This window comes from Syngnathus acus, chromosome 10 (genome assembly GCF_901709675.1).
Source record: "Syngnathus acus chromosome 10, fSynAcu1.2, whole genome shotgun sequence".
Classification (NCBI taxonomy): Eukaryota; Metazoa; Chordata; class Actinopteri; order Syngnathiformes; family Syngnathidae; genus Syngnathus; species Syngnathus acus.
The window spans coordinates 16,687,419-16,702,010 of NC_051095.1; the positions used below are offsets into that span (position 1 = coordinate 16,687,419).

The 14,592-nt window shown below is 40.8% G+C and overlaps 1 protein-coding gene across 1 annotated transcript in view; it reads right to left on the bottom strand.

Moving 5' to 3' along the window:
* LOC119128582 (protein diaphanous homolog 1-like) overlaps positions 1-14,592 on the bottom strand; it is a 70,459-nt gene that overhangs the window by 4,555 nt on the left and 51,312 nt on the right. Inside the window, 9 exon segments of the mRNA XM_037261098.1 lie at positions 2,822-2,911; positions 6,268-6,400; positions 6,686-6,850; positions 6,963-7,087; positions 7,210-7,339; positions 7,867-8,106; positions 8,376-8,477; positions 8,798-8,892; positions 8,990-9,088. Coding sequence (XP_037116993.1) covers positions 2,822-2,911; positions 6,268-6,400; positions 6,686-6,850; positions 6,963-7,087; positions 7,210-7,339; positions 7,867-8,106; positions 8,376-8,477; positions 8,798-8,892; positions 8,990-9,088 — 1,179 coding nt within the window.

Here is a 14,592-nt window from a genome sequence, read left to right on the forward strand (position 1 = left end):
TTTGTATATTATTTAGAGGGGGTGATTAAAAATAAACAACTATCCATCCATCCATTTTCTGAACAGCTTAGTCCCCACGGGGGTCGCGGGAGTGCTGGAGCCTATCCCAGCCGTCATCGGGCAGTAGGCGGGGGACACCCTGAACCGGTTGCCAGCCAATCGCAGGGCACACAGAGACAAACAACCATTTGCACTCGCACTCACACCTAGGGACAATTTGGAGTCTTCAATCGGCCTACCAAGCATGTTTTTGGGATGTGGGAGGAAACCGGAGTGCCCGGAGAAAACCCACGCGGGCCCGGGGAGAACATGCAAACTCCACACAGGGAGGGCCGGAGGTGGAATCGAACCCGCACCCTCCTAACTGTGAGGCGGACGTGCCACAACTAATATGTGGTGGCAGCCTACTAAAATGTTGCAAATAAATTTGGGGTGCTATTTTCCTGGGTGGTGGATGGAATTATGAACTGTTCCACATATGTTCCTGTCAGTGTTGGCATGCAATCACAGCATTTCAGTTTTTCGATTGAGTTCAAGGTTAGAAATAAACAGATTTTCATTGCATATTTTGTCTCATACAAACATGCAAAACTGTCATTGATGTGCCACGACGCCCTTACGTTTGTTTTACAAAGAAGGAAAATTGCGATAATGGGAGAAAAGACAGAAAATGTTAGAAATGTAAATAATTGACCATGCCAAGATATTATTTTACGTGACTTCCCCTTGATATAAAAAAAAAAAAAACCTGAACAGGGGTGTGCCAACTGTATAAACACTGTATATGCACTGATTGTGTTGGTGGGTGTTAAAAGTGTGTCTGATGTCACGCCTGCTTTAACAATGGGGTGATCAATGAAGGCGCTCCCCAATGAACTCGATTGTTTCCCTTGTGTGAACGTCTATGAAAGAGAATGGCTTTTCTATAGGGCCAGACGGTGTGCAGAGGCAGCGTGTGCCTCCATTGTTGCCATCCGCATCGGCTGTGCTGCTTTGTGTCGATTGGTGCTTTGTCAACTGGTCGCCGCACTGATTGGATGCGGGTCATGACCGAGCAGAGGGCTTGGTGAGGAGTGATTAGAGGCATTCCTCTACATAGCTAATACATTGCATTAAATTAAGTTGCAGGTCGACATGACATTAACAGACTATGAAGTAACAACCCGAAGAGTTGGAAAAAAACATACAACGGTATCTGCTCTGTGCAATATGACAAAGAGGGCCTATTGGTATTCCAACACACATGTGTCTCTTTGTGTTGGCATGCAGACATCTGCTGGGTGTGTTTTGTCTGCTTGTGTTTGAGCAGTGGGCAGAGGGAGGGGAGGGGGTTAGACAGCTGGGAGCACCCTAGGCTGCCCACTTTTTCCATACAAGCAGCACAAATACCCACAGTGAGGTGAGGTACAGGTCAAAGGTGAAGACTATATAGCTTGCACAGCCTCATGGCTTCACATTCAGTCACAGTGCTGGGACAAAATGAGCGTGCTACACACTCAATAGGCCCTCACTTAGGTCTTTTAATCTCACACTGGGATGTTTGTTGCAGAGGGTTAGGGTTGCACAGGAGACCAAAGTATTTTGTAGGTGCACAATAAAACAATATATTTATACTCATATTTCCATGATCATAAGCATACAGTGGAGCTTTTTAAGTTTACTGAGGGAGGAAGCCTGTGGTTCCGGTGGTGTCCCGTACATATCAGTTGAGCCAAAGACCAAATGAACCTCCTGAGTCACTTTTGCTAAATGAAGTGCTCTGACTCGCACTCTGCCATAGCCAAAAAGGAAAAACCTGCTCTTTATGGTAAACAGCAACTCCCACACAGTCAACAAGATGAGAAGTAGTTGCAAGTTGTTGTAAAATAGTAGCTACGTTCACTGGACAAAGCCCACACATAACACCGCCCCCATAAAGGCATGGAAATTACTGACCAGTGGTTAAACTTCACGGTCAAAGTGAGAAATTAGGGACGGTCTAAGACGAAATGTGATCTCCGTTGACAATTTTTTCTTCTTCCCACCACAGCTATGCATGCTCTGTGTCTATTACACATGTTCTGCTTTTTTTTGTGAGATGTGAGGCAGCAAAACAACATTATGGGGGACTGGCTAGCCAATCTACTCCCTCTGTTTTTCATTTCTGCTATCTTTTCAGTAAAATAACTTATCCAATTGTAGACAACAAAGAAACTCTTGCAACAGCAACTGTTGTGATGTTAACGTACATTTCGTTTTGATTTTGCTCTTCATTTTGTTAAGCACACAAAACAAGAAGGCTGAAAGAATGCAGTCTACCCTCCAACTCTGAGGCACCGCTTCACATCTGGCTTTTATTGACGGTGGGATAGAGTTGCACAGACTCATACCCTTGTGTGTGTGAATGCTCGCGCACGCACACACAAGTACTTGGGCTATTTTCAACAATGGGCACTTAATGACTCATATTTCAAAGCTTGCTAACTTTGGGTTTAGAGACTGAACTAGAGCTAGAAGAAAACTTCAGAATGAAGTACAACAGTGGACCACCACTATTGGTGAGGTATTGGATCGAGCCCAAATGTGAAGAGAATTTTGCGAATAATTGGTATGACCCTAAAAGTCATAAAATGTTTCCATATTAATTGTTAATTATTAATTGTTTCTATATTAATTCTATATTAATTGTTCTATAACATCCACAAAAACCTGAATGTGCTTATAATAATGTTTAAAAACCCAAATAAGATCCCCAGATAACAAATTATAAGAACAGCAATAGACATAAACAAGACAACCATGAAACAAAATAACCAAAAAATGCATGTGCACAGAAGTGTACCTGCTGGCCGGGGTCCTCTCTTTCTCCTGAAAGCAGCGCCAGACTGCAGTGCCTCCAAGAGGCCATCCATTATGCCGGTTTCATCACCCTCTGAAAAGCACATCAAAACCCAACATGAGCTATGCATCAAGAAAAAATTACTAATGAGGAAATGCACTTTTTTTCCCCACATTCATCCCATTTGCAAACAACAAATACATTCAAATTTTGAGGAGTTTTGCTTTGCTGTCTGCCTTTCAGTAATCTGGGAACCACGTGGGCAGGGGGACGTTTGTTTTCCAACCAGGCGGCCATGTTGTGTGATGCGCCACATTAACCCAGATAGCCATTGACCTCGATGATGTGCTGTGCTCTAACTGCAGCTTCATAATATATTTTGCTGGTAGAAGAAAGTTCAATAAAAAAAAATTTAATACTGACAAAGATCTAAACACTGGGAAAGGAATAAGGGTTGCCTACATTTGTTACGATATTGGCTGAAAAGTAATCATAGATGCAATTTAGATTTATTTGTATCTTTTAATAAATCTCAAGCAGGCTGTATGTGAGTGTGTGTTTTTAACGGATCCTCAACTGTGTAAAAATGTGTGTCAGTGTGAGGATTTAGTGGCACAGCTCTGCAGGGAGGGCAGATGGTTTAAATTATTTCTGAATAGGACGAGAAGGGTCCGGAAAAGAAGGCAGTAGGGTTAAAGGTTTATGTCGCCACCCGCCAACCCCCACAGTTGCATGCGTGCACACACAGACATGCACACACAAATCTCGCCATGAGCCATGCTGCAGATGGCTTGCGGCTTCCCTTGACACGTCAGAGGACGCCTCACACATTTCCTTTCAACGGCTCACATACACCACCCAGTGCTGATGGCCAGTAACTACACTGATGCTTCATGGTGATGTAGGCCATGTTTTTCCACCTTGGAGGGAAGCAGATTCGACACAAGTCTGCTTAGACTAATCACATGGTTCCCTTAAACCACCAGTGCAAAAGCATTGCATGGCATCGTAAACACAGTTGTTTAGGCGCTGTCTGGCCTTGAGCAAAACTCTTAGATAAAGACATCTTTCTTTCACTGAATGGAGGCTTTTCTTTGCTTTGTCAAGGGTCAACAATCGGTCCAATTATTCCAGTACATGATAATAAACATGCACTCTTTTAATTCACTGTTCCATCCAGTTAATAGAGTTGCAGATGTAAGAGTCAACATGAAAAAGACGGATTATAAAAAGTCATGGCCACAGTTTAAGCTTTTTACATGTCCACACATGCACTAAAAAAGTCTTGTTCTTAAGATCCTGCCTGAGGCCGCTAAGAACATAATACAGATTAATCTGAGTAATAGCATTAGTCCACCAGAGCTGTAAAAGATGACTGTCTGAAGCCAATCTATTGACAAAAATACAATCTAGCACATAAAATGTGAGGGCAACATCCTGCATGGAGCAATAGACTCCTGGTTGTTGATCATTCAGAAGTTGGTGAAAATCAGAGACAAGCTGAATAGTACAGTACATTAAATTGTGGAGTGATTGGGATTTTCGTCATCAAAGTCCCTCTTACACCCGTGCCTTCATCTTGTTCTCGCCTCAACCTCTCCCTCTAACCTCTACATCAAGAGACAAATCTGTGTGTGTGTAAGCCTCAACAGAGCAGCTGCTCCAATCTCCGCTTCTCCATACCCTCCCCCATCCTGGTCACTCAAGCTCTTGCGTGGAGCATGAGCACCCCCAGCGGTGGTTCCCACCAGTATTTGAGTAGGCGTGTAGGTCACAGATGCACACACCCCTTCCTTTCAAAGCCATGCAGTAGCTTTTGCAGATTCTACTGACACCTAGTTGCAGGAATACGATACAACCCATTTGCATTGTTGGGATGAGACCACTGTTTTTCCCACATGTGGAAAGTTCCACGTCAGCGCACTGACGATATTGTGGACTCTCCCTGGTACTGATACGTGCACATATGATCTGAAGTTATTTTCATCAGCTTTAAGTACATATAATTTAGAGGACTGATATACTACACACATACACATGCACAAATGTGGTGTGTGTGTGTGTGTGGGGGGGGGGGGGGGGGTAACCATCATCCACAGCCTTCACTACTATTTGACTGTTAAACAAATCCAAAGTCACAACCTGACCTTCCAGGGTTTAATCAACAACAGGGGTGCTATGCAGACAGAGATAGGGAGTGAATGTGAAAGAAGAACATTCAGTGATTTCATGAGATAAGACTACAATAGTTGACAAGAGGGATAAAAAAAAATAGAAGGAAACAAGGACAAAGGGAACATGCGAATGTGTCATTGCTGAAAGCAACCATTGTGTCGTAGCCATCCAGTATGAGGGTTATAAACAAATACAGCACAAAGAGCAGGTGTGTATATTTGTGTGTGGTTAAATTCAAGGGGCGGGAGGTGGTTAGGTGACCCAAGGAATTCAAATATGCCACCTGTATTTAAATGAGCTCCAACCTTCATACTCACACGCACGCACGCACACACACTTTTCAAGCTCTATTATTTGCCACTCACATGCTAGATCGAGGCACAACGCAAACTAATACACTTGTTTTAAACAATAAAACCTTAGCCTCATATGTCTATTGCACAGATGACACCACATGCGGATCCTATAGGTCAGGGAAGGGCATTTTAAATGTTGGGGTCACAATTTTCCATCAGTGCTACTGGGGACCACACAAAATCACACACTTCCTATGCAGATGTATGACCAAAATGCTATTTTATATATAGAAAAAATACATAATCTTAATATATTCATATATTTTAATATAATACATTTGAATATATTATTTTAATATATGTATATTAATATTAAAGTGAGGGGAAGCTCGATAGAACTTTTGATGACACCGTTTATGAACAATGTCTATAAAACAAATACGTGCACACAGATATTCACAGCATTTATATAAAAAAGATGGACACGGGCATTAGTGTATAAGGAATTATGGACTCCTTGGAGATGCCCAAATGGAGCCACGGAGAAAGAATGAACTGAAACTAGGTCACAATTAGAGTGGGAGAAAGAGTATCTGTATGAATGTGCCAAGGGGGATTCTTTCTGTGGATAAAGGGATGACTATGGCTGTACATATTTTTAGCACACTAGATTTTTTTTTGTCATAAAAACATATTGTGAATGCAGCTTTCTTGTTTGCAATAGTTAGAAATAGGTCAAGTAATTTCCTTATAATGTACCCTCTTTGAACTTGCTTTCTGAAAAGCTTTATTAATACTTTTTAAAGTAAGTCATTCACATTAGATTATCTGTGGTCTTTAAATTGTGATCTGTCAAACTCTCACACAAACATGGACACACACAAGAATCCTGAAGTGAAGTGTGGACTCTGACTGCCCCCAACTGGAGGATCGACGAAATAACAAGATAAGACAGTGTGTTATTCTTTCTAAAGTCACCTGTGTTGATGTCCAGGAGCTGTTTCTTCTTGAGTTTCTCTTGTTTTTCCCTCTCAGCCTTTTCCCTTGCAAGCTTGGCCCTTTTGATTTTTTCTTCTGCTTCCTTCCTCCTCTGATTATCCTTCACTGCTTGCTGATGAAGGACAGTGAACAACATTAGCCTATATGTTGCAATATATATATATAAAAATATCGACATAGAATATCTCTGATTGTTTGAAATAAAATATTTTTAAAACACATTAGATTGGTTTGGGGAACAACACTTCAAGTCTAGGATGTACAGGTAGGTTAATCACAAGCCTCAAACACAGTTGATGCAGAATCAAAAGACTTTCAAATTTATGTAAACAGAAAAGTTAACTCACTTCCTTTGTTCAGTTAACACAATTGGCACTTTGTATGGATAAAAACACACCTGGAACATGTTCTTAAAGTTGTTGAGATCCCCATAGAACTCCTCCACAGATATCTTTCTCGGGTCGAAAACAAAATATTCTCCCAGGTCGTTGTACTGCTTCTCCATATTTTTAAGCATCAGATCCAGCTTCTCATACTGTTCACGTGCACCGTTTATAAAATTGTGAACACACTGAATTAAGGAAAACATAATAACCATCCCCATACCTTTTTATGACAATTTCAGGGCTAATTAAACTGCTGAATGATTACAGTCTAATAGATAACAAGGATATCGACATCTTCTCCACAAATAGGTCCTTGTCATTTTGTGCAGGAGGGAAGGTTTCGATGTCTTTCTCCAGGTTCTTGATCTGACGACCCATCATTTCTACATTTTTCTGAAGAGTCTCTGCAGACACTATGATGAGAAAAAAAAATGACAATTTTTTTTAATGCATATGGCTCATTATTTTGTTGTGTTTGTTTCAAGTGATGAATGGAAAAGGAGAACAACACAGATCACTTTGATGTCCAGTGTACCTCTGCTGGCCTTCTCAACATGAATGAGCTCATCAGGAAAGCTCATGACTTGCGGGTACTGCTCCATGCACACATCAGCAAGAAAGTGGAGCAGTGTCTGCTTCAGGTCAGCCGTTTTTGTGTCACGTAGCTGATTGGATGAAAATATAGTTAAGAGTCCATTCATAAAGCTGATAATGATAAATTGATCCTAACCAGTCACTGGTGCTACCGCATTTGTAAAATAGAAAATAATTTTTAAATGAACTTGTATGCAGTGTATAATGAATGAGCCGATTCCATTTGTGAAACCGCAATAGGCATGCTTTCACCTCGAAAGAATTCTTAAACTGAATTAGGCTGCATTTTCTTCCCTCTAAACTGGATCCCTCTTATCTATAAAGCCTTCAAGACTAATATGAACTGTGAATGTAAAGCACTTTAAGAGACATAACACCCAGCTAAAGATGCCCACTAAGAGTTGAGTAAAAAATAAATGAATGAATTAAAAAAATGTTTTTTTAAAAAAGCAGCATTTTATATTATCACATCTTTTCAGTAGTAGGTTTCTAAAAAGACATTTGAGAAGCGGACACATTGAAAAGCAATCGAGTGTTGAACTGAACTTTAGTACATTATAGTCACTTGTTTTTCTTTCTTTTTTTTAATTTTTTTTACCTTGCATAGGTATGATATGGAAAAGCCAAAGGCCTTGCCATTGCGGGAGCCTGCATTCATATAATTGCCAAGAAAAAGGATGATCTGCAGCAGCTCGGCGAAGGAGGCACTTTTCCTGAGCTCCTCACAGGCTGCCGTCACAGACACCACATCCGGTTTAATGTTGTTCAACTGCTCCTCAAACTGTAGCTTGAACAGGATGGCCTGAAGCCGTGGTCCCAACCGCTTCACACTAGACATCTGGAAAAAGACATGGGTGATGGATGTGTGGGGGCTTGCATGACTTGGAGCAGGGGGGGCCCATTAGACACATCTTCCACAGTTAAACAAAACAATATCTGTTTTGTAAGCTGAAACATTACTGTGACGAATATATCAACAAGGGTATTACTTGATTATCAGCATATCATAATATTCTATGTCTAATATGGCATCACATGCATATGCCTTGTCGTTTACAAGTACCCAACAAAAAGCACTTTTCTGTTTATTACTGCAGGCCTCCTTACCACCACTCCAAATTGTTCAGCCTCAGCCAAGTCGTCATATTCATCTTTCATCTCTCCTAGGACACTTAGCTGCTCTGGTGCAGGCATCTGTTTGATCAGGTTCTACACAGCAAGACAAACAACCCCACACAACTGATACCTTTTGTTGTTTTTGTTGTTTTAATATTTTGGCAAACGCCCAGTATAATGGAGAGCGGCACAATACCAATAATAAGTATTGTTGAATTGATTACTGTTAATTTGGAAATAGCAGAAGTGTTAATACAACTCCTCCTGCATTAGTTCTTATTCAAATGTGCAAGTGTCCTGTCACTGCATATTGCATGCTAAAAAAGGAACGGCTACAAGCGTGTCAATTGTTTCTTTTTTTTTTTTTTTTTCATTTCAAATGGTTGCTTTGGTTATAAGAATGGAAAATGTACCTGAACCATGGACTCTGTGAGGACTTTCTCATTAACTTCCAGGATGCAGTTTTTGATTTCCTCATATGGAAGACGGAATGATCCAAGAAAAATGGCTACAGATACACGCACGAAAAGTTACGTTTGTATGTACAGGAATATAATGTCTTTGAATATGTTCAAGGATGAAACTGTATGGACACTTGGACTTACACAGGTTTTGTGAGGCCTTTGAATCAATAACCTTCAGCTCCTTGACTTTCTTCTTCTGCATCTGCTTCTTTTCATCTGCACCCTCTAGTTCCTTTTTGGCTGGATGAGGACAAAGACAAGTAATTAATTTAAAGGACTTTGTTTGAAACACAATTCATTTCAAATCTTGAGCTAGGTGATGTTAATCTCTGCTGTGACTAGTTCAGCTCTATGGTGTTTGGTGTGGTTGAAAGTCTTACGTTCTTCCACACCAAAACTCAAAGAAACCTTATGGACCTTTGTTTGATTTGGACACTGTCATGCCAGAACAGCAAAGAATTTCCCACAAACCTCTACCATAAAGGGGGAAGAACTGTCAAAAACGTTTTGGTTGTAAAAAGATAAGTGTGAGATGGAATTAATGGGCTCGGCATCTCCACATTTTAGTACATAATAGTAGTTAAAGGTGAAGATCCTGACAATAGTTAAATATTGTGGTCATGTTTGACAGCTTCAACAATGTCTACAACAAAACCCTGAAGGCTAACGTTCTAACATTTCAGTTTGTGCCCTGAAGCTCAAACGACTCCGTTTATGCAGGAGGACAACGATCTGAAACACAAAAGCAAGTCTACCTCCAGTTGAAATAATAATCATGTTTTGGAATGACCAACTCAAAGTCCAGATTTAAATCAGATTCAGATAGTGTGGTATGAAACTAAAAAGGCAGTTCATACTCAAAACCCCTCCGATATGATTTAATTTAAAAAAATTCTGAACACTAATAACCAGTTTTCCATGCCGTAATATCAGTTATTGTTGACACGGTGACAAAAACATTTATTAGGTTCAGGGGTTAATTACTCTTTCAAACAGGGCCTCATAGATTTGACCTCCCCCACCTTAATAAATAAAACCATCATTTACAAATGTTTCTTATTTACTTGGTCGTCTTTAAGAGCTGCTAAAATTAGTTAGACGACTTGAAACATTTAAGTGTGATAAATACTATGCAAATAAATATTGGAAATAGGGAATGGGGCAAATATTTTTTCACAGCACTGTCCACAACTATCACAAATGTACTGCTCAACTCGATTTGGAGACTTACTTTGAGTCATCTCACCGAGCCATTCAATACTCATTTTATACAAACACCACCCAAATTTTTCATTTTCCATCAGCACTTCACTGCACAAAAAAACTCTGACATTTATGTGTTAGACCATGGTGTGAGATGATGTGGGCTAAAAACTCCCCGCGGCCTGCTAAATGTGCTTGGACATTTGTTAGCTATGAGGCATGTTAACTTTTGCGATAGGCTTGCAGATACAGTACGTTTTATGACACGCTCACACTTGACAAACACGTCCGCGTTAACGCGCTTGGACAAGGTCACATTTGTGACTAAGGATATGTCATTTTGCGTGGGGCGGACACAAATTAAGCCTGAAAGATGAACAAGCACATTGGACTTTCCTACATCGCATGCAAAAACTTTAGTTAGGCGAAGTCAATGGATTTTACAAACCAAACTGCTTGACCCTATCAAATCTCAGAAATGCAAACTTAAAACCTAAGGTTTTTTTTCTGGGTGTCCGATCACATATATACAACATGAAACAATGTCCAATTATAACTCAAGTTTTATGCGTTGAGTGAAAACTATCTATACATGTTCCTCCCTTGAAAAGACCTTTATCCCATATATTTGTTTCCTGCCAGTCAAGCTTTTTAAAATCATACAGCAACAATCTCCATGGACAACAAATACAGACATACTGTCACATCCATGCAAGCAAGCCCATTATGAGTTTAGTCAAATGCTGCTTTGTTTCCAGAGAGGCCACACAGTTCACCAGTCCGGGCCTCCTAATGAGCTTCTAAACTCGTCTTTTGGCCACAGAGTTGGACACAGACTTCTCAGTAAGGGTCCACTGACATTTTCCTGTCATCAAACTTTGACAATCAGGTATGTGTCGCCATATAACAATAAATTGATGTCCAATTCCATACTGTACAATATAATTTAGTATATTCAACAACATAATGTCACTAATGCAGTGATATACAGAAACCTACTGAGAGCTGGATGACAAAACAGGAAGACAGACAAACACAGACACAAAGCCAAAGATATATATAAAGTATCCGCACAGATGGGAGGAAGGAACTTGTTTTGTTTGTTTTGCTCGTACAGTGGCCATCACACAAAGACAAACAGTACAGGACACAGAGGGGGAAAAAAAACGGAATAATAAACACAATTTAAATAGTATACGATAAATACGATTTTAAATATATAGTTTCAGGTTTAATATTTTTCATTATTAAGGGCACTTTGCACATAAATCGACTTTGAAGACGCACACACATGCTGCACCCCATATGAGGATCTAATCTGGGTGACCTATAATGCTCAACATCCCGTTAATCTGAGAGGGGACTTTTTCATCATGTCACTAGGTCAATGTGTTTAAAGATGATGAGGGGACCATGTGCCTGTATGCGCGTTATGTGTGTGCGTGACATCAACTACAGTGCCACTGCTTGCTAGCCAATCAAATGAGAGGAGACGTGCTGACATCCACGACTGATTCATGAAATGGGGTTTGGAGATAGAATTTGTAAAATGGCTGCTCTGTGGTTTCCACATGCCCAGCCATCTTCCATTTGTAAGCCGATGGCACCTCTAGTGGCGGCTATGGAGCACTGCACCATGATGCACTTAGTCACTGTGGGGGAGGAGAGGAACAGGCTGATGAGAAACAGACTTACTCCAGCACAGAATAGACTAAAATGTACAGTTAAAATGGGGGAAATACATTGATATTGTAAATGAACTTGATCAGAAGACACTTTTTCCAGGAACGCTCCCCTCTCGTTCCTCCTTGAGTTGGCCTAACAGCTGCTTGGGCATTGAGTGATGGCGAGGACATTTGGGGGTGGGGTGGACAGTGAATGTGTGGATGGTCATGCATTTGTGCGCCATAAAAAGACACTACATTCCTCATTTCTGCTTCCTACTTCTTCCTTAGAACTAAAAAAGCAGACATGGATGTGGAAAGGAGGGATGTACAACATCACGAGGTGCCAAGTCATGCAGAGGTCTCTGTCAATATGTCTGTGTGGTGTGTGTGTGTGTGTGTGTGTGTGTGTGTGTGTGTGTGTGTGTGTGTGTGTGTGAGCATGCACGCGCGCATACACAAAGAGGAGTCTGTTAGTCAGCAGAGCAGTATGTGCCCCTAACCCCCCTTTCTATTCTCTTCCTCTATCCTTAAAAGGAGAAAAAGGTAGCCAGGCTTTGTGTGAACAAAGGGAAAAAAGTGGGCATATTGATACTAAGACAAAGTTGGATGAACAGTATAAGAATGTTCATGGCCTCTTCCCTTTTTTCTCTCATTCTACTAGGTCTGTTCATCATTTCATTACTGCTGCCAGTAGTTTATTTTTAACCAGCTAAAAGCTTTCAGATGACGTGCGTTACTGAATGCCGCACAGCAAAGTTTTCCATGAGCCCCCGGGAGGCACAATGGGGGGAAAAAACCCCCCACAACTTTAAGACTTATATAACTTTTTTTTCCCCCTCCATTCGTGAAAGCGTTCCAGGCCTGGAGATTGTCGTAACTGGAACGAAGGAAAAGGTTTTAAGTTTCAATGTGTGTGTGTGTGTGTGTGTGTGTGAGTGCGTGTGCATGTGCAATGAGAGCTTCTTTGGAAAAATCTGCTCAGGAAAATAAAAAGACAAACAAATGTTTTGCCAACTATTTTTTTAAGAGAACAAAAAGGGGAAACTTGTGCTTTTGAGTGTGCTAAGTCAACTTTGCGCCTAGAAAAAAAGGCACTAAATTCTTTGTGTAAAGTAAACAAAAGGCCAGAAGTATGGCTGACAGGGGAACAGCTGTAGTCTTGGGTCCTTTAAACTTTAAATATCCAACATGCTGTCACTCTCTATAGATGTGTGTGCATGTTACAATCTAAGTGTGTTTGACAGAATAGAATAAGGGGGTTTCCACGGTAACTGTGAGCCTGAAAGAGACCCTTCATCCTGTTTTTCTCCCTGAAAGGAAACGGGAAGAAAAGACTGGACTGTGTGTGTGTGTGCGTGCGTGCGCGTGATTGTGTGAAAAGGACCAGATGGCAGGGTGGGGCAGAGGGGAGGGGGTGTGGGGGCAGGATGTGGGAGGGCCACAATGCAGGGGGACGGCTTATGGGAGGGGCTAAGACGTTGCTCCCTTGCGCTCCCCTGGCGCATGAAAAGCGCAACTGCAGTTCAGAATTTTCAAATACAACAACTTGGGAGTTATCATAAAAATTGACGCAATAAATTGGCATAAACTCATTTCTAGTTAAGGTCAAAGGATGACTGTACTTGACTTTGGTTTAATATGAATGCTTTTACCTACTGATGATCAGACTTAGCTTGTTGGACCTCGCCAAAGGTCATAAAACATAGTATCAACGCTTCAGATTATTATTATTATTTTTAAAATGTTTATATCGATTCACGTTTGAAATAAAAATACTATGCATAATTACCTGAGTTCTTACAAAATATGTATTAATCATGTAGTCACTACACTGGTGGTTGATGGTTATACAGTTGAAATGTTAACATTTCCAGATTTCATACTGTAAAATAGTTTTCATTCCTAATTAATACTACAACACAATGCAATATAATACAATACTTCTTTAACAATAACCATGTGTAATTTAACGTTTATCAGAATTGCGTTTGTTTTTATCTAGAAAAACCCCCACACCTATAAATGCAATTAAATTGACTGGATAAAAGTAGGTTGCAAAATTATGTTTTTAATTTTCACCTCTGGGGTGTGCTGCAAAATGACTGTTTTTGTAGACATGTCTCATCAAAGCACTAAATGTGCATTTCTTTGATAATAAAAAAGCCAATACGGGAGACAAAAAGTGAGGCGCAGAGAGTGAGTTGCAGTTTTTTGGTGGAGCCACAGTGCCCTCAATTGGACACAGTATTGTACTGCAAATAGATGCTGCATGTCTGCCAACCCTCTCCCTCACGACACAACGTTTATTACCCACACTCTCGATCTTTTCCATCATCCAAGACGTATGCGAGTGAGAAGAGAAGGGTAAAAGGCTGCCGGTGAAGTAAAAAATAAGGGAGGCAGACAAGAAAGGGCATCCACGTAAGCGTTTGGGATGGAGAATTAGAGGACACAGAATTGGATAGTGTGAGTGTGTTGTTCTCTCAGGGCCGTTGTGACCTCACTCTGCTCTTCTGGCCATGAAGGTCCTCAGCTATGACGCACACGATATTATAGAATTACTGATGACACACGACGTTAACACACACACGCGCGCACTCGTACACACTCGTGTACACAAATACACACACGCACACACAAAGTGATATGCGGGCTGAATCGCTGATAAGGTCAACTACATTTGACGTACCAATACAACACCACCTTGAACTCAAAATCCACACTTGCTGAAACCACACAAAAAGCCCATAAATCCCCATTCCAAATAACACACACGCACAGAGTGAGGTGAGCTGCAAGGGTGTCCTTATTAAATCAGTCCTATATCAGCCAGTCTCATTGGGAAAGCAGAAAAAGATTTACTACAGCAATTAC